General features: G+C 35.3%; 1 protein-coding gene across 1 annotated transcript in view; it reads left to right on the top strand.

Moving 5' to 3' along the window:
• Window positions 1-19731, top strand: part of LOC128213753 (uncharacterized) — a 37333-nt gene extending 17602 nt beyond the window's left edge. The window contains exon 5 of the mRNA XM_052919794.1: window positions 19275-19731. Within this exon, the coding sequence (XP_052775754.1) occupies window positions 19275-19731 (457 nt within the window). The remainder of the gene's footprint in view (window positions 1-19274) is intronic.
• The last annotated feature ends 2225 nt before the right edge of the window (window positions 19732-21956 follow it).

Genomic DNA, 21956 nt, shown 5'->3' with positions numbered 1-21956 from the left:
ATTGTTTATCTAAGTTATTGTGTTATATAACTTGATCAAATGTTGACAACCACACCTTAAAATGCGATACAAAGGTTTAAGTCTATTATTCGCTTTATTAACCTCATTAGCATTGCATAGCTGTTCTATTATTTCCTACCCTGATCTGTTGCGATCTAATATGTGGTAGCAGCCATCAATTGTTAAGTTTGTGTATCCATCATCTTAAACAAGCAATACTGGCATGTGAACGATATAAATTCCTTCCAATGTCTTATGTGATATCATTGAGTGTATGTATAAATTGCTAGTAAACAATTGAACTTGGACAAATTGCGTTTTATTTGCGTTTAAATTACTTCTCCGATAAAATAATCACAATCATGTCTGCGTCCTAACTTTCCAATGTGCAATAAGCAATAAATCCAAGGATTTTCACGTGATTCGGAAATAAATTGCCATTAACAGAACCATCAGAACGATTTAAGTGCAAGTTGATTGCTGCAAACGGTATCAACGACAAATGGACGCTGCATCAACGAGTTTAATTATTCAAACTCATCTCATATTTTAAACGATGAAATAAGTTTACTGTGGTTCATACTATTTTGTGACAGTGGGCCGATTGCTTAAATTTTCTTAAAGTTAACAATGTGGTTAACGTAATTGTTATATCTTTTTATAATTTAATACTGATTTTTTTAGATCATGAACACACGTATAATATGCAGTACATCTTATTATCAACGTCATTGATTTAGTTTCATATCTTTAACACTGTTGGAAAGTTCAATTCAATTTCATACGTTTATTTGACAAAGACCACCGGCCCATAACAAAATATGTGTTGGAAAGTGAATGGATTTTGTAATCTGCAGTACATCTTATAATTCGAAACAACATTCTTAGCTGTGCTTGTTTTGTTTGAATAAATGTGTACATCATAAAGTATATCGCATTGAAAGGTTAAAAGCGTTGCCATTAGCAAAGTTGATATCATTAATAAAGTTCCGAACATTGAGCCCAATGTATGGTAAAAAGAATGGCGATATGAAGGCTATATGTTTTCTCTCGCTGTTTATCATAGGTCCTCTATATGTACATAAATATGACAATGGTAATGCAAAGTGCAGTAGGATTTGGCGAGGAATTGAAGGTCTTCCTCATTGTCTTTGTTTAATCAAACCGTGGTATATAGGCCGTCGGACATACCTGGTTAATTGGTTAATTGCTTATTGGATATTTCATTTAAATGACATTTTAGAAAGAAATACTGAAAGCGTCATGATGATATGTATCGCATTGCCATAATATACATGCATACAAGCAAGAACTATAAATTGCAAATAGTCAATATTATGTCCCGCACATTGCGTCATTGCAGATGCTGTCGGTTCTGAAATAGGTATGATCAGAGCTTATTATGAATATAATGATACAAAACTAACATTTTGCACCACCTCGGTATAGATTATTTCTAAATACCTCAAGGCAAAATGTCCGTGAAAATACATAATAGTAATGACAAACATAATAATCATCAATGTAAAGGTTCAATTAAGCACTGGAAACAAATGAACAAACTATCGCTATCATAGCAACCCATATAATTCGACCAACAGATACATGTGTTGGAAATAAAGCGTGATGTATGGAATGGTGTCAATAATACCCGTAATAGATACATATATCTCTCTTAATGTCCTTGCTTTATGGAAATATATAGCAAGATTTCTGATGACATTGACATTCTACGAAGTAAAAATGCAACACACATAGGTATATTTGGTCCAGTATAATACAACAAATCGAGTATTGTGTATTCATAATTTATATGGAGAGTAAGGTAGAACAACATTGTTAGCTAACCGTTAAATTAAGTGAATTAGATATGGGAATAAACATTGTGTAAATGCAACACTACAACTCAAGGCCATACATAATACTGCTCTTCTAAAAGGCATTAAATTGAACAATCTACAAATATCAATATCTTATTAAATGTCAAAAATGTCAAGTCAGATATAACCCTATATTCTTAATATTTCCATTTTCACCCTAGTGCTAGTAGTTGGAAATACAATAAAACTCCGTAATGCATCAACCGTTGATCATTCACATATATATTCTCTTCTACGTATGAAAAGCCATGTCATCTAATCGTTACATTCGGAACGCCTTTATCGATCGAAAACAACCTCGGATATACGCCGGTACATAAGTAGAAGTAGTTCGTAAAATGTTAAATAATAGTTTTAATTAATTGTAGCAATTAACCGTGTATTTCGTATTACTAAGTTTAAATTAATTGCCAGTGAAGTGTATTATTGCATAAACAATTGAGATTCCCAAGAGAAAAGTCATTTAGTTAAACTGCAAAATTGAAATGACTACGCGATCTACTTGCAGCGTAGTTAAATTGTTGCAATTGTAAAAATTGTAAACCGTTCATGTTCACCCGAGGTTGTTTTTGAAGGAATATGTCCGCGGAGTTCCAAATGCTTATCGTTGATGATTATCAATGCTAGCCATAGGTAACGTTGAATGGTATTGTTCCTTAATACGTGTAAATATATCCTTAATTGTAACTTATTTGGGTATATATTCCTAGCGATATCCTTTGGATAGAGGTTCTTATAGAAAACCATTAGGACTGAAAATAAAATATCAACGTTTATTGTTTTTGTTTGCACACTCATACCAGGGGGCCATCAAAACATGTAAATATCCTCTTCAATAAAATATTCCATTTTCTTATATCCCTTTAAATGTGCGTAAAAACAAAAATAAAAACACAGTTTACCTTTCTATCCATTGTTCATGTGTATTCACATTTATCCCAGCAGTGTTTATACAACTAGATCTGATTTATTTTCTTCATACAAATTAACGCTCACACATTTTGAAACGACTCCATATATCCTGAACATTCAAACAAAATTGGCAAAAAACGTAAATGACGGTTTAAATCCATTTTACCATGAGAACAAAGGTTTCATTGTTTACAGGCTCCAAAGGAATTCCGCATTTACAAGAAGCTCAATTTCCCAAGCTTCGCGAAATGAAATGAGAAGTCATAAATCGGCGTCTCTGAGCATTTAGTGTCACACATCGCTCGGAGCTGAGCCTGACAACAGGTTCTGATGACGACGTCAATACAGGCAATATCTCACAACATTGCTAACCACCAAAAGTGCATTATCATTAAGTGTAACAGGAATCTGCAATAGTATCAAAGTCGAATAAAGCCAACGCGGGTATATACGAACGTCCAAAAGTTAATACCTACGCTGGTCAAACGTTACCGGACGTTACCGAAAGTATATACGGCCCGAGTATATACAGCATAACAATCACTTCCTGACACAAAAGTTGTTTTTTTTTTTATCTTAAAGATAATTACACAAGACTGACATATAAGCCTATGTAGTTTAATGAATCCAAGAACATACTAAAGCAGGTATCATAATTTACATTTAAACTTCTGAATACCTGCAGCAATCGGCATCACGTTCAATTACGGCTTACGATTAAATATGGGAAAATGTACATCCCCAGTACACGTCTTGGTAAAGACAGAATTCATAAATCATCGTCTAGGTATGTCGCACTGAGTCGTAGTCTCTATATGTCAAACTAAGATTTAGTCTCCATATGTTACACTGGGATTCAGTCTCCATATGTTACACTGAGATTCAGTCTCAATATGTCACACTGAGATTTAGTCTCCATATGTCACACTAAGATTTGGTCTCCATATGTCACACTGAGATTCAGTCTCCATATGTCACACTGAGATTCAGTCTCCATATGTCACACTGAGATTCAGTCTCCATATGTCACACTGAGATTCAGTCTCCATATGTCACACTGAGATTTCGTCTCCATATGTCACACTGAGATTTAGTCTCCATATGTCACACTGAGATTCAGTCTCCATATGTCACACTGAGATTTAGTCTCCATATGTCACACTGAGATTTAGTCTTCATATGTTACACTGAGATTCAGTCTACATATGTCACACTGAGATTCAGTCCCCATATGTTACACTGAGATTCAGTTTACATATGTCACACTGAGATTCAGTCTCCATATGTTACACTGAGATTTCGTCTCCATATGTCACACTGAGATTCAGTCCCCATATGTCACACTGAGATTTAGTCTCCATATGTCACACTGAGATCAGTCTACATATGTCACACTGAGATTCAGTCTCCATATGTTACACTGAGATTCAGTCTCCATATGTTACACTGAGATTTCGTCTCCATATGTCACACTGAGATTTAGTCCCCATATGTCACACTGAGATTTAGTCTCCATATGTCACACTGAGATTCAGTCTACATATGTCACACTGAGATTCAGTCTCCATATGTTACACTGAGATTTCGTCTCCATATGTTACACTGAGATTCAGTCTACATATGTCACACTGAGTTTCAGTCTCCATATGTTACACTGAGATTCAGTCTCCATATGTCACACTGAGTATCAGTCCCCATATGTCACACTGAGATTTAGTCTCCATATCTCACACTGAGATTTAGTCTCCATATGTCACACTGAGATTCAGTCTCCATATGTCACACTGAGATTCAGTCTCCATATGTCACACTGAGATTCAGTCTCCATATGTCACACTGAGATTCAGTCCCCATATGTCACACTGAGATTTAGTCTCCATATGTCACACTGAGATTCAGTCTCCATATGTTACACTGAGATTTGGTCTCCATATGTCACACTGAGATTTAGTCTCAATATGTTACACTGTGATTCAGTCTCAATATGTTACACTGAGATTTAGTCCCCATATGTCACACTGAGATTTAGTCTCCATATGTTACACTGGGATTCAGTCTCCATATGTTACACTGAGATTCAGTCTCAATATGTCACACTGAGATTTAGTCTCCATATGTCACACTAAGATTTGGTCTCCATATGTCACACTGAGATTCAGTCTCCATATGTCACACTGAGATTCAGTCTCCATATGTCACACTGAGATTCAGTCTCCATATGTCACACTGAGATTCAGTCTCCATATGTCACACTGAGATTTCGTCTCCATATGTCACACTGAGATTTAGTCTCCATATGTCACACTGAGATTCAGTCTCCATATGTCACACTGAGATTTAGTCTCCATATGTCACACTGAGATTTAGTCTTCATATGTTACACTGAGATTCAGTCTACATATGTCACACTGAGATTCAGTCCCCATATGTTACACTGAGATTCAGTTTACATATGTCACACTGAGATTCAGTCTCCATATGTTACACTGAGATTTCGTCTCCATATGTCACACTGAGATTCAGTCCCCATATGTCACACTGAGATTTAGTCTCCATATGTCACACTGAGATCAGTCTACATATGTCACACTGAGATTCAGTCTCCATATGTTACACTGAGATTCAGTCTCCATATGTTACACTGAGATTTCGTCTCCATATGTCACACTGAGATTTAGTCCCCATATGTCACACTGAGATTTAGTCTCCATATGTCACACTGAGATTCAGTCTACATATGTCACACTGAGATTCAGTCTCCATATGTTACACTGAGATTTCGTCTCCATATGTTACACTGAGATTCAGTCTACATATGTCACACTGAGTTTCAGTCTCCATATGTTACACTGAGATTCAGTCTCCATATGTCACACTGAGTATCAGTCCCCATATGTCACACTGAGATTTAGTCTCCATATCTCACACTGAGATTTAGTCTCCATATGTCACACTGAGATTCAGTCTCCATATGTCACACTGAGATTCAGTCTCCATATGTCACACTGAGATTCAGTCTCCATATGTCACACTGAGATTCAGTCCCCATATGTCACACTGAGATTTAGTCTCCATATGTCACACTGAGATTCAGTCTCCATATGTTACACTGAGATTTGGTCTCCATATGTCACACTGAGATTTAGTCTCAATATGTTACACTGTGATTCAGTCTCAATATGTTACACTGAGATTTAGTCCCCATATGTCACACTGAGATTCAGTCTCCATATGTCACACTGAGATTCAGTCTACATATGTCACACTGAGATTTAGTCTCCATATGTCACACTGAGATTCAGTCTCCATATGTCACACTGAGATTCAGTCCCCATATGTCACACTGAGATTTAGTCTCCATATGTTACACTGAGATTCAGTCTCCATATGTCACACTGAGATTCAGTCTCCATATGTCACACTGAGATTCAGTCCCCATATGTCACACTGAGATTCAGTCTCCATATGTTACACTGAGATTCAGTCTACATATGTCACACTGAGATTTAGTCTCCATATGTCACACTGAGATTCAGTCTCCATATGTCACACTGAGATTCAGTCCCCATATGTCACACTGAGATTTAGTCTACATATGTCACACTGAGATTTAGTCTCCATATGTCACACTGAGATTCAGTCTCCATATGTCACACTGAGATTTAGTCTCCATATGTTACACTGAGATTCAGTCCCCATATGTCACACTGAGATTTAGTCTACATATGTCACACTGAGATTTAGTCTACATATGTTACACTGAGACTAAGTTTATATATGTCACACTGAGACTCAGTATATATGTGACAAACTTTGACACAGACTCGTAGAAAAACTTTGATTCCTTGGGTGATTGCCTTCGAAGTTTACCAAACATCTCCACATGATTTACAACCCGCGCAATGCTTTGGGCGACAACAACATAAGAGGACTGATTGTTTCGTTTTTGGAGTACATTAGAGAACAAGGCAAGTGAATTTAGACTTATAAATAATAAATAATATGAGACTTATTCATACACGATATTTACGTTGGCAGACAAAACAGGCTTCGACATTCTAAAAATGTTTACTTAGTAATACTCTGTATACCATTTTCTCGATGTTTTGTGAACTTTCCATCTTCGTGTATTATCTCCTTGCCTGTTATAATTTATAGAAGCAGCCATCAATTGGCTAATGTATTCAATATCAGAGATATTGACTTCTTACAAATTCAGATATTTTAACAAAATCGTGTCAACTTGTTATGCGTTTACATTGGTTGTATGTATATTAATACTCAACGATTGGAAATCGTAAAAGTTGTGTTAAAACTCGACTGTTTTTGTTGAATTATTTGCTAAAGGGTAAGCAACAAGACACTTCCCTGTGCTAGCGTTCAGTTAACATCTCTGAGTCCCTAACAAGTTTTCTCAGAATTCCATATTTGCAAAAAACTATAAATTAAAGAATATTCACGCGTTCAGAAATTGAATTGCCATGAATCGAACTCTTAGAACGATTTTATTGTATTGATCGCAGTGTTGTGACCCGTCATCATCATCATCATCATCATCATCATCATCATCATCATCATCATCATCATCATCATCATCATCATCATCAACAACAACAACAACAACAACAACGCTGCCGCCGCAACCACAACCACCAGCAGAAGCATGTCATCGTTTGTTTTGTCGTCGCAACAGAAGTAGAAGCATTAGTAGCAGCAGCAGCAGTATTATCAGTAGCAACAACATCAGTACCAGTAAATCCCAATCAAAATGGCGGCTTCCGGTATAAACACTGGCTCAATAAATGTATATTGACCATGCTGGAAGTCATTGCTCATCGTCTCATGCACTAAAGGATCATTGATTGATTTAATAATTATGCAGTAAACATGTGTATCTGATACTGGTAGCGTTATTTGCGTAGCCATAGTCCAGCAGCCAAATTGGTGAACTTTTCATCGGAGTATATAGAAAATGTGTTAAGCTTTTTAAGAAGTTTATACACTCTAGTTAAGGAGTCCGTTTGATGGCTTCGCGCCATCCTTTGGGAAATTGAGATACTCAAGACATATTATCGCCTCGTTGACTGAACGATTTGGTGACGATCTGCTAGTTTTAACAAAGCAAACAATGATGAATAAGATATAGATATAGCGATAAAAAAGGAGCAAAACATATCGTTCGCGAAAGAAAATTGTATAACATACGTTTGCGGAAACAAACAATTAAAAGTCAGCTGAGTCCAACTGTAATGACATTTTTATCTCAAGCGTCTACGAAACTCTATGACACTCCAGCAGCATATCTAAATGGAAGCATCGTGACCAGTATATTGACCAATTTTCCAACTCCACTGTCAATAGCACTTTGTGTTAAAATGCGATATTCAAAGGCACTAGTAAACCAAAGAACAAATTTGAAGTAATCTGTACCTATGACGATGTATTGCAATTTAAAACAATCAGCAGCAGTAGCAGCTACTTTATCTAAATCTCTTCAAGGAATAGCAGACTGCTCAGATGGATTAGTTCAGATGGAAAATTTTGATGCGGACATTATCAACGTATTCTCTTGCAATGCTTGTGACACAGCCTACTTCCGAAGAAAATAATGGAGACAATGACAACGTGATAGGAAGTGTCGACAAGAGTGAAATGGCAAACCGAATTGATTTCGAAATCAAAGTCGAACATTATAATTGACCAAAGAAGGCTGACATTCCAATTAAAGCATCGTTAAAGAAAGTAATGCCCTTGAAAGTATTAGCAGAAATAGCAATATCAACAAGACGAGGAAATAACATTGATTATGATTTTTTAATTATGTAATTGCATCAGAGTCATGTTCAGAATTATATGGGTATAAAACGCAACTATTGTCGGGAACAATATCACACAAGAAGACAAAAAAAACAAAGTAGTATACTTACCTCTTATTGACAAAACTCCATCTGATCCAGACACAGTAAAAGCAAAAGCTTTGAAACAAGCCATGCTTATTGCCACCAGGTCCGGTCAAGAGTACACACTATTTATCGGAGATTTACAACTGTACAGGGTAGCTCTCAATAACACAGGTACAAATCCAGATCAGTACAGCGGTGTTGTTTTATGTTTGGGGAGAATGCATACGCTTATGAGTTTTGTAGGAAGCGTGGGATCTCTAATTAAATGGAGCGGACTTGTAAAATTGTTTGATTCTACATTCGATGTCGTTCTGAATATGTTATCGGGAAAAACCTTTTATAAAATATTCGGGCCCTACGTATGCATTCAGAAGCACTACAGAGAGAAACATTTCAAGTAGAAATATAAGCAACATGAGAGACCTAAATAAGACTCTTGCAGACTTGTTTTTTGAAAGTAGAACATGCCATTTTTTATAAAAATGTGTTATTAAAAAGGTGTTAATCATGATACTTTACATAAGAGCTGAAAGAGCAAATGACTGGAATCTGCATTTGGCATGATTCCCTACTCCTTTGCAGCAGGACACGTGCATTATGCTAGATATTGGCTCGTCTATTTACGATCTATGGAGTCGATGCTCGATTCATGTAGGGAAAAGTAGCGCGTGGTAATGTTCTTTAAATGATCAAGTGTTCCTGTGTGTCACAGAGTCCATGTAACACTATTCGATGTCATTGCAACCATGTACGGTTATCATGTACAATGTTTGAATCTGTGACGGGTAAGAAATTTGCTGGAATGAGCAAACAAACAAATATAAGGCTTTAAATAAGCAAATCGAAAAACAATCAGGCTCTTATTACATTACTAGGAACATGGCTATTATGCTTTACTTGGACAAAAAATACTTCACCAGTACACGTTCTAGTAAAGACAGAATTGTTTAAACTAAGACTTCATTAATCGTCGTCTCTAAATGTCACACTGAGACTCTGGAAAACTAGACTCCTGCAGTGATTGACTTCGAAATTAACCAAACAGCTTCCCGTGATTTACGACCCGGGCAAGTTTTCCGGCATAATCAACATCAGAAGACACTTGATTGTTCCGTTTTTGTACACATTGTTCGTGAGCAGAGCATGTAAAACACACCTAAATTTATCTTTTCTAGGAGTAAAGTAAATACAGCTTAAACTCATTTATTTCATTTAATCATTTTTACAATATATTTATTTGGGGGAAAATGCATACGTGTTAACACTAAGAAAGGATATTCTTTATTTCGATATAGTGTGTGCTCTCAAACGACCCCTCTTCCTCGATCATTGTGTTGAGTTAAAAAGAGGCATATGGAGACATACATCATGATCCGAGGTCCTTCTTATACACCAACCATATCCAAATCCTGATATATAGGTTCAATTGAGACTTTTCAAAAACAAGTATGGTGCACAAATGTCAATGCCTCTAGCACAACGCTCATTGCACAGTACACGCGTAAATGGAAAACCATTAAATCTGGAGCATATGAGCAGCCTTGGTTGGATTGGTCTATCCATTGACAACAATGGTAAGTACAACTTTGCAAGGAGTTAAGTAAGTCAAGCACTCAAATGAAGTAAAATGCCTAGCGAGCAAGCAATACACAAGATGGTTCACTTGCAATTAATCACGATGCCATGTGTCAATAAATACTGATGTAGAACAAAGGCAGTGAGACCCTTGATTTCGTGCGATCCAAAGTACAGACCCGAAATAACATTATGTTTATCTTAGTAATTTTGTTATATAACCTGATCAAGTGTTGACAACCACACAAAATACGAAAAAAGGTTTAAGTCTAAATATTCGCTTTATCAACCTCATTAGCATTTCACAGCTACTCTGTTATTTCCTGCCGTGATCCGTTGCGATCTAATATGTGCTAGCAGCCATCAATTGTTAAGTTTTTGTATCCATAATTTACATCTTAAACGAGCAATACTGGAATGTGAACGATATAAAGTCCTTCCAATTTCTTGTGCGATATCACTGAGTGTATGTACACATTGCCAGTCAACAATTACTTCTTTTTTGGTTTCATTGTTTCCGATAAAATAAAATCAGCGTCATGTACACCACAATACAATCTCCCTGTGCGGTCGTTACATAATCATCTCTGAGTCCAAACATTCAAATATGCAATAGGCAATAAATCCAATGATATTCACGTGATCAGGAAATAAATTGCCATTAACAGAACCATCAGAATGATTTAAGTGCAATTTGGCGGCTCCAAAGGGAGCAACGACAAATGAACATTGCATCAACGAGTTTAATTACTTAAACTTATAAAATATTTTAACGATGAAATAAGTTTACTGTGGTGCATACTAGTTTGGGCCGATTGCTCATAACTTTCTTAAGGTTAACAACGTGGTTAACGTAATTGTTTTATTTTGTATATTTTAATACTGTAATTCTTTTAGATCATCGACATACTTTTAATATGTAGTTCATCTTATAATCAACGTCATTGATTTATTTTCATAGCTTAAATACTCTTTGGAAAGTTAATGGATTTTGTAATCTGCAGTACATCTTACATTTTGTCTAAATAAATGTGTGCATCATAAAGTATATCGCATTGAAAGGGTAACAACGGTGCCATTAGCACTAGCTAGACTTAACTTATAAGCATAATATGTATTCTAAATTTACATATAAAATAGCCAGACACAAATATGGCAGTGGAAATGAAGTAGGATTTGGCGAGGAATTGAAGGGTTTGCTCGGTGTCGTTGTTTAATCAAACCGGATATACCTTTGTTAATATTGCGTTATTGGATATTTCATTTAAATGACATTTTTAAAAGAAATACTGAAAACGTTATGGCGATATGTATCAAATTAGCAAAAGATACGTACATACAAGCAAGACCATGCATTGCGAATTTTAAAATAGTCAGTATTATGTCCAGCACATGGCATCATTACAGATGTTCTCGGTTCTGAAATTGGTATGCTGATTGTGAATATAATAATACAAAACTAACATTTTTTCACCACCTCTGACTGATATGTCCACATATGGATTAGATCAGTTCATACATTCGTTTATTTTTAAATAAACAACGTAACGGGATGTTGGCATAAAACAATGAAAAAAAACACAACCGCATAACCCACGCTGTGGACAAGACGTCTAAAAGAGATAATTTCAAGTCAATTGGACATGAAGCCAAATGGACTTAATAGTAAGTTAAAAGACATTATAATATGTCAATTAGACGACTTCATATATGAAATCGACAAGTATTTGACATGATGATGCATCGATTAAACTTAGTAAATGACAGTTACACGTAATACAATATACTTTAGAATTATTTTTTTTAAATACCTCAAGGCAAAAAGTCCGTCAGTATACATAATAGTAATTGCAAACATATTAATTATCAAAGTAAAGGTTCAATTAAGTACTGGAAGCAAATGAACAAACTATCGATATCATAGAAACCGATATAATTCGACCAACAGATACATGTGTTGGAAATAAAGCATGATGTAATGGTGTCAATAATACCCGTAATAAATACATATATCTCTCTTAATGTCCTAGTTTTATGGAAATATATAGCAAGATTTCTGATGACATTGACATTCTACGAAGTAAAAATGCAACACACATAGGTATATTTGGTCCAGTATAATACAACAAATCGAGTATTGTGTATTCATAATTTATATGGAGAGTTAGGTAGAACAACATTGTTAGCTAACCGTTAAATTAAGTGAATTAGATATGGGAAGAAACATTGTGTAAATGCAACACTACAACTCAAGGCCATACATAATACTGCTCTTCTAAAAGGCATTAAATTGAACAATCTACAAATATCAATATCTTATTAAATGTCAAAAATGTCAAGTCAGATATAACCCTATATTCTTAATATTTCCATTTTCACCCTAGTGCTAGTAGTTGGAAATACAATAATACTCCGTAATTCATCAACTATTATGCATTCACATATATATTTTCTGACACGTGGGAACAGCCATGTCATCTAATCGTCACATTCGGGACACCTCGGCCATTTTCGATCGAAAACAACCTCGGATATACGCCGGTACATAGGTAGAAGTAGTTCGTAAAATGTTAAATAAAAGTTTTAATTAATTGTAGCGATTAAAAGTGTATTTTGTATTACTAAGTTTAAATTAATTGCCAGTGAGGTGTATTATTGCATAAAGAATTGAGATTCCCAAGAGAAAAGTCATTTAGTTAAACTGCAAAATTGAAATGACTACGCGATCTACTTAGCGTAGTTCAATTGTTGTAATCCGTCCATGTACATCCGGGGTTGTTTTTGAAGGAAAATGGCAGAGGTGTTCCGAATGCTTATCGTTGATGATTATCAATGCTAGTCTTAGGTAACGTTGAATGGTAATGTTCCTTAATACGTGTAAATATATCCTTAACTGTAACTTATTTGGGTTTATATTCCTAGCGATATCCTTCAAATAGATGTTCTTATAGATAAACCATTAGGACTAAAAATAAAATACAAACGTTTATTTCGTTTGTTTGCATGCCATCAAAACATGTAAAAATCCTCTCCAATGAAATATTCCATTTTCTTATATCCATTTAAATGTGCGTTAAAGCCAAAATAAAAACACAGTTTACCTTTCTATCCATTGTTCATGTGTATTCACATTTATCCCGGCGGTGTTTATACAACTAGATCTGATTTATTTTCTTCAAACAAATTAACGTTCACACATTTTGAAACGACTTCATATATCCTGAACATTCAAACAAAATTAGCAAAAATCGTAAATGACGGTTTAAATCCATTTTACCATAAGAACAAAATTTACATTGTTTACAGGCACCAAAAGAATGCCGCATTTACAAGAAGCTCAATTTCCCAGCTTCGCGAAATGAAATGATAAGTCATTAATCGGCGTCTCTGAGCATTTAGTGTCACACACCGCTCGGAGCAGGCCTGACAACAGATTCTGATGACGAAGTCAATACAGGCAATATCGCACAACAGTGCTGACCACCAAACGTGCATCATGATTAAGTGTAACAGAAATCTGCAATAATATCGAACTCGAATAAAGCCATCGCGAGTATATACGAACGTCAAAAAGGAAATACCTACGCTGGTCAGACATTACAGAATAAAAATATATACGGCCAGAACATATACAACATAACAATCACTTTCTGACACAGCAGGTTTTCTATCTTAAAGATAATTACACAAAACTGACATATAAGGCTATGAACAAGAATGAATCCCAGAACATACTAAAACAATTATAATAGTTTACTTCTGAATACCTCCAGCAATCGGCTTGTTTCACTTTAAAAATCAATTACGGCTCACGATAAACTATGGCAAAGTACACGTTTAGGTAAAGACATAAATCATTAATCGTCGTCTATATATGTATATGTCGAACTGAATCTCAGGAATTCGTCGTATTTTTATGTCTGGTGTAAGCAAAAAATCATTAAAAAAATATCAGTTATACAGACGCCACGCAACACTTAACATCAGCTACGTGTAATCTGGAAAATACACCATTCTGGAAAAGAGACCCTTTTACATTTATGTATTATACTAGGCTTGACTATGACTCTCATATCCCGAGATAGTAAGTAATCAACAAACGACCAGGATAAGTTTGTATATGGGCATTTATTTAATGCCGTAATTTATAATATAAATACAGCAGTCCCGGTATGATTGCGACCTTTCGGTAGATGCAACACTGTCGCACAGCACTGGCGTAAGCGAAAAGCCATTAAACAAATATCATTACTGTGGACAGCACTTTACAACCACCGCAAAGTACAAACTGCCGCATTTGTCGAACTGGAAAAGAACAAAGGTACAAGAGGTCGAATTGTCGCAAAATACACCCCTCCTATTTTATAGTACGTAGATATTTTGCCAACTCGATGGCTAAGACGACATGACTGGTTATCGAACCTGACAGAGATATTTTGACAAAAATATCCTGTTTGTATTTGGGGATGATCGGAGAAAAACTTCTTAAGTTATTGATCGGACAAGACCGAAAGGTTATTTCTATAATAAAAGTGCAGTAACTCTCGAGTAACTTCAGCGATGTCATCAAACTTTTAATTTGAATAGTATGCCCATACACATTCTAACCAACTTGAATGATAATAGGATAAAGGCTTCTTAAATTATTGATCGGACAAGAACTGATATAATTATAAGTGTGATAGCCCTCAAGTTGCTAAAGCGATATGACAGGTTATCGAACTTGTCCAAGATAGTATGCATAAACACTTTCTGGCCAAATAAGGTGATAATTGAACTAAGGCTGCTAAACTAATTAATCGGAGAAGATCGAAGTCAGATAAATATTATTATAAAAGAGCAATAACATGCAAAGATAAATGCGCATTATATTGTTGACGAAGTTTAAACGTGATGATTTTAATTTTTATTTTAAAATAATTTATTACCCTTCTTTAGATAGATATGTTCTTAGTTCACCATCATATGATGTTTTATTGCTTAGTTGATAAGATTCGCTAGAATATGTACATATGCCAAAAAATTCAGATCTCGCGGTTTCAGATATCATAATTAATCATTTCTTAAAATTTGCTCATGGCCATTATGCTATCATATCAAAGAACATTATTAGTCTTAAATCGCTGATTGCTCATCACGATTCTTATGGTGATGTTTTAAAGAAAATTCGAAAAATCAAAATGTTTCCAGCAGATAATTGGGTAGATAGACTCAATGAAATGCTTGGATTTTATGTAAACTGTGGATATAACGGCAATACTTTAAAGAGAACTTGCCTTCTACTTTTTGAAGATGAATTCCTCAAACAAAATATAAGGTTGAATATAGCTACCTTACATAACAAAACTTTCAGTCCTTTGATTTTTATGAAACATTCGCATATTCAAGTTATCTTTAAAACCGTCTTTTGGCTGGCTAGGAATGTTCCGGCATGTGAAGTCTCTTTCTTCATATATTTTACATAGTTAATCATTTGGAAAAATGTTTTGCTAATACATGACGTTTATGCTTTTAATTGTGTTGTCTTGATTTGTTCCCAGTTTAAGTTCAATGTTGCTTTAAGTTTTTATTCTGAAACTCTCTGATCACACAGTCTTAAACCTTTTATTTTCTTAGGCAGACTGTGTGTGAAGCTCATAGTTTCAAAATATAACTGCATCATACCAGTTTTTGCATTAGGTACTCTGAATTGTATTCCTTCGTCTGCAGATAGAGTTGGGATGACTAATCATTAAAGTACTTGGAGTTAACCTATTAGTTTATTATTATTTGTTATATTATTAAGTTTCCTCAAGTCAATGCATTCTTTGATAAGATTTACCTTTTACATTTTTACTTTATTTAGGATTGTTGGATTAAAATTGAGGTTTGTGGACTGGTTTATCCCCCAGTAAATTTTCATTTTACTGACCGTTCCAAGGCGGTACCTAACAATCTTGATAAAGTTTTTTTTATATAGCATATATGTACTGAGTTGTTTGTAGAGTTTTGTGCTGTTGTTCCGTGATTTTTTTGTTTTGTGTTCTATGTCTTTGTCGTTTACCCTGTGCCATTAGTCGGGGTTTATGTTTAAACTTATGGCTACTGAGCTTGTTTCTGTAGTTGTTCACATAAATAATAATATAACACACCATCATCATCATCATCATCATCATCATCATCATCATCATCATCATCATCATCACCGCCACCACCACCACCATCACAACCACCATCATCATCACCACCATCATCATCATCATCATCATCATCATCATCATCATGCACCGACGAAAAGGAAATAGATAAACAACTATTTGCACCGACAAAAAGGAAATAGATAAACAACTATTTGCACCGACAAAAAGGAAAAAGATAAACAACCATTTGCATGGAAAAATAGAAAATAGATAAACAAGTCAGAAAATCACAAGCAGAAAACATTGATTTAGTCTGTCAATGCAGACAATCATGGAGAAACTCATTAATCTTATCGTAATATTGCATTACATGCTGATAAAAAAAATCGGGCATAAATTGTTGAACTAATATACTGTCAAAAAAAAGGGGCGAGCTTTATTGAAATGAATTTTTTTGCAATCGACTAAAAGGAGATATCTATGGCAATTGACATGATAGATACGTTTTATTCCTCCAGTAACGGAGAGCATTTTAATACAAGTCTAGATTTGTTGGTATTTGAAAATCATAACAAAATAATAAATTACACCTATTCGGAAGTGCCTACTCATTGTTACATTATTTTTTTTTCTTTAATTAACACATGACCGTGAATCAAAGCATGTTTATACCATCTCGGACCATTTCCTAGCTTCCATATTTATAGGTTTTTAAACTGAATGATTTGCAATTTCAAAAAACATGCTGCCCATGATGGATCATCTTGATTTACTTTTTATTTGTTTACATTTTTACCACATTATTTGTACTCGTACCTCAGAATGATCATTTTACTGATTACACAGTGGTTACGTTAAACGTAACCTTTTTCTTACGTTGTTTAATGTTTAGTACACAAATGTAGCTTTCTTCCCATTTATGCTGTTTGGATCACTAGACATCAGTGTTATCTTGCTTGCTAATTGGTCAATTGACCATAGAATATTTATTTATTTATTTAGTGGGGTTAGACCTAAATAAAGTACCAATAACCCGTAATATGAAAAGAAGCCGACAACAATAGGTCTTATCCATGATACGAGTACTCATAAGGTGGGCCAAATGTAACCCAAAGCAAACGTTACTATTTTGGCGTAGACGTAATTCAAAAACGTAACCTAAGTTAAAAACAAAACAAAAAACAAGACACATTCAAACCAAATATGGTGATGCTTGTAATAAGACATCTATATTAATTGATAGGACAAGACCGATTTTAGCTAATTTCTAGAATCAAAAAGCGATATTTCGAAGTTTTCAAGCGATATTTGACATATGTTGCTACCACACATTCTGACCAAATGAGGTGAAGACTAAACAAAGGATTCTAAAATTATTGATCGAACAAGACCGAGTTGAGGTAACCTCTTTTTTATTATTAGATAGCAATTACTCTTCCTTGCCAGCAATACGACTGCCTTTAGATCCCGTCCGATATGTTATGCCCATACACATTCTGACCAAGTTTGGAAATGATTAGGGAAAAGCTTCAAACATCTTTGATCGGGCAAGACCAATTTTAGGTCATTTCTATAATTAAAAGGCAATAACTCTAGAGTGACTCGAGCGATACAGCTAGTTATTGAACTTGTCCGAGATATCATTCCTTACACAGTCTGACTTCATGTGGTGATAATATGACAAAGCTTCAAAAGTTATTGACCGGCCATGCCCAATTTGAGGTAATTTTTAAATTAAAGGGCGTTAACGTTCGAGGGACTACAGTGATATGGCTGGTTATCAAACTTGTTCCAGAAATATTGCCAATACAAATTCTGCCGAAATGTAGGGATGATTGTACAAAGACTTATCAAACTTGTCAAAGCAATTATATGTAAGGCAATACACAATCTGATCAAATTTGATGGTGATTGGACAAAGGCTTCAAAAGTCCTTGAGCGGACAATACCAAATTTAGGTATTTTATTCATTAAATGACGATAACTCTCGAGCGAGGGAAACGATATCGATGATTATTGAACCTTAGAAAGATAGTAATCCAGTAGACATTCTGACTACATTTGGTGATGATTAGACAACGATTTTGAAGTTTTGGAGCGGAAAACATACTTGACGCTACTCGTAAGCCCGGCTATACGCCGCAGGTAAAACTATTTCTATGTCCCGTTTTTTAACACGGGCGTATAAAATTGTAACCAAATTAAAACTGCTTCATAACTGTATTTTTTTAACAAAACAAATGCATTCTGATTTGAAGTATGACAAACGAAGGTCACGTGACGACGTGCAATAATTGCGAGAGTGCAGACATTAAACTAAATTATTTTCGTTACAAGTTTAGTAGTTCATAAAATGAACAATAATATAACACTCTTTGCCATGCAAACCAAAGCTTTCTTCCCATCTTACATCCCAGTTAGTTGCGATTCATGAAACAGTTCATGAAACTTGCTTTAACAAATTTAATGGACAAAACCATCAAACAAAACATAACTCCTTTCTGTTTAGAATTATCAACCTGTGGTGTCACAATACCCCGACTTTCTTTCTTCGAAACACCCAAGACCTAAAATTGTTTGCACCATTTCTAATAATAAATTGCTTGGACTTGTTTGGTAATTCAAGAATAGTTCGCTCGACTCGAGGGAATACCTTGTTTTGTCGTAGACAAAGAATTAATTAATTCCATAATTTTATCCAAGATGACGAGTGTAAATATAATCAGGGGCTGATCTGCGCCTTATCAAAGGGGGTAGCAGCATCATTTGGAGGGGTAACAATGAAGAGAGGAGCAGTAACGATGTCATATGGAGGGGTAACATCGTAATCGAGATGGTAGCAACGCCATTGGATGAGGTAAAAACGAATACGGAAACGCAAACAGTAACAACGAGATTGGTAACAACGGAGACGAGAATGGTTACAACGGAGACGAGAATGGTAACAGCGGAAACGAGAATGGTAACAACGGAGACGAGAATGGTAACAACGGAGACGAGAATGGTAACAACGGAGACGAGAATGGTAACATCGGAGACGAGAATGGTATCAGCGGAGACAGAATGGTAACAACGGAGACAAGAATGGTAACAGCGGAGACGAGAATGGTAACAACGGAGACGAGATTGGTAACTACGGAGACGAGAATGGTAACAGCGGAGACGAGAATGGTAACAGCGGAGACGAGAATGGTAACAACGGAGACGAGAATGGTAACAACGGAGACGAAAATGGTAGCAACGGAGACGAGAATGGTAACAGCGGAGACGAGAATGGTAACAACGGAGACGAGAAGCGAGAAATGTGAAGACGAAAGGGGAAAACGGAAACGAAAAAAGTAACAATGCAGACAAAGGGGGACGTAAAAACGGAGACGGGAAGGGAAACAACGGAGGCGAAAAGCGTTATTTTAATACAAAAGAATCACTAATAACCAAAGGCAAGTGAAAATGAACATCCATACATTTTACATTCTATTGAACTTTTAAAGCTCACTTATAATTTAAATATCACGATTCTGTGCTCCCATTTGCCCTTAACATGCAAGAGGGTATACAGAAGAGCACTTTAGATTAGATATAATATTGAAAATATTGTCTTTCTGATAAAGTCACAATGCTGATTCAAAACCTTGATGAAGGGTCCGTGACGTTGTGGCGTCGTTGAAACAGCCAACAGTGACTGGAGGTATGTGTTCTTATTTTCAGAAACCTTTACTTAAATATTCGAGGTGTGGGTGGAGCAGATAACAAAAGTCCCTACAATACACACATACAGTTGAACCTCGCTATGTCGACATCTGATAAGACGACTTTTCGGTTATGTCGACTTTTTTCCGGTCCCGAATTTATTCCTTCTTTTTCTATAAAAATAAATCTGTTTGTGTCGATTTTTTTATCTCGACTTTTTCGCTATGTCGACCTCGTTTTTCAGTCCCAGTGGTCGAATTTCACACGTTTCCTATGTTCTTTATGTCGAACTGTAGATCGAGACGTAGGTGTGAAAATATTCATGACGGTTTGCGGCATGTCGCAAAATACCGTGCGTGTCAATATAACAAACCATCATAATTAGGGGATACAAAAATGTAATTAGTAAGTGAGAGTAATTAAAGTTGTTTGTTTGTGTATTTAATTAAGGAGACATTTATTGCTCAAGTTCTTTTTGGTATTGTATAAAACATGAACATTTTATTGATTAGATATCAATCCCGAATGGGAACAGAAAGAATAACTTCAAAATGTCAAATGTTAGTTCCACTGCTCTGGTCGACCAATTCAGAGAAGGACCCGGTATAAAATCCGGGGGGATATCTGGATCGGCCATAGGGAGAAAGGGTTCTAAAAGAAAATTGTCATCGAAATCTTACACCGAGAAGTACCAAGCCATCATCGAAGTCGAGAAGGGTATTAAGACAAAGAATGTGTTTTGTGTGATCCATAAACGTAAAAGAAATAAATTTGACACAAATAATTCTTCTTTTGTTTCACTTAAATTTTCAATAATAAGTTTACTGTTTTCACGACGAAAATATGTAACAAGACCGATCAATTGTGGATGTAAACATCGGACAATCCAACTCAAACGTGTTGGGATTGATGATATTTTTTGTAATTCGGATGAGTCGACTTTTCGTTATGTCGACTTTTTTCACTAGGTCCCGAAAAAGTCGACATAACGAGGTTTGACTGTATATAAATCAATAAAGTCGCAATGCTTATTAATATGTTTGAAATGATAGAAAAGAGAAATATCACGGACTCTATTATGGCCATATCTGGAAAACTTAGAGTATCTGACTGAAGTCACACTATATAAATACTATGGTACATCGCTTTGAATCTAACAATTAATACCTTTTGAAGAAGTTCATTGCTACCCTAGTGCAACATAGCTATTTACAATACTGTGAAAGTGTCGAAAGTTACATGTCTTTTGGAACACGATGCAAAAATAGCTTTTCGTTTCTTCCCTGCTATTGGTCGTTATTTTTTTTATTCTTGCATTCCCGCATAATTTTGTAATAATCTGAAAGAGTTTTGCTTGCTGATTAATGATATGTTAAACAAACTATCAAAACATAATTATACATACATTTGTACAATATTTGCAGTTCATGGTTCTGTATTTTATGTCAACTAAAATCAGACACGAAATTTTGCAATATTTTGAGGCCAAAAATGTCTGCTAGAAACATTTGATTCAACATTTAACATATTCCTTTCCCACATATTACACCTACAAATGACAAAAACCTTATTTGCGATCACCAGGCATCTTAAGCTCACATAATTGTAATTTATAAATTTTAATGATAGAATAATTGTAGATAGCCTTTTTGTTCTTTTTGTAAGGATATAAACATGTGACAAATTGTGTGATGTGCCATTTAATCCTGTCTCAGAATTGCCAATGTAACTGTCAAACTCTGACGTTGATTTTGCTCACGAAATGACGAAGAGGAATCAATTTATAAGCTATATTTGTATATTAAATCATTGTGCAAAATAGGAATGTTTTGATAGTCTCTCTAGGATGCTGGTTGTTTTCTGTATTTGTATTTTTA

The sequence above is a fragment of the Mya arenaria genome, chromosome 13 (assembly GCF_026914265.1).
Source record: "Mya arenaria isolate MELC-2E11 chromosome 13, ASM2691426v1".
NCBI lineage: Eukaryota > Metazoa > Mollusca > Bivalvia > Myida > Myidae > Mya > Mya arenaria.
The sequence above is the reverse complement of the archived record's forward strand: the minus strand, read 5'-3'. Positions and strand labels throughout refer to the sequence as shown.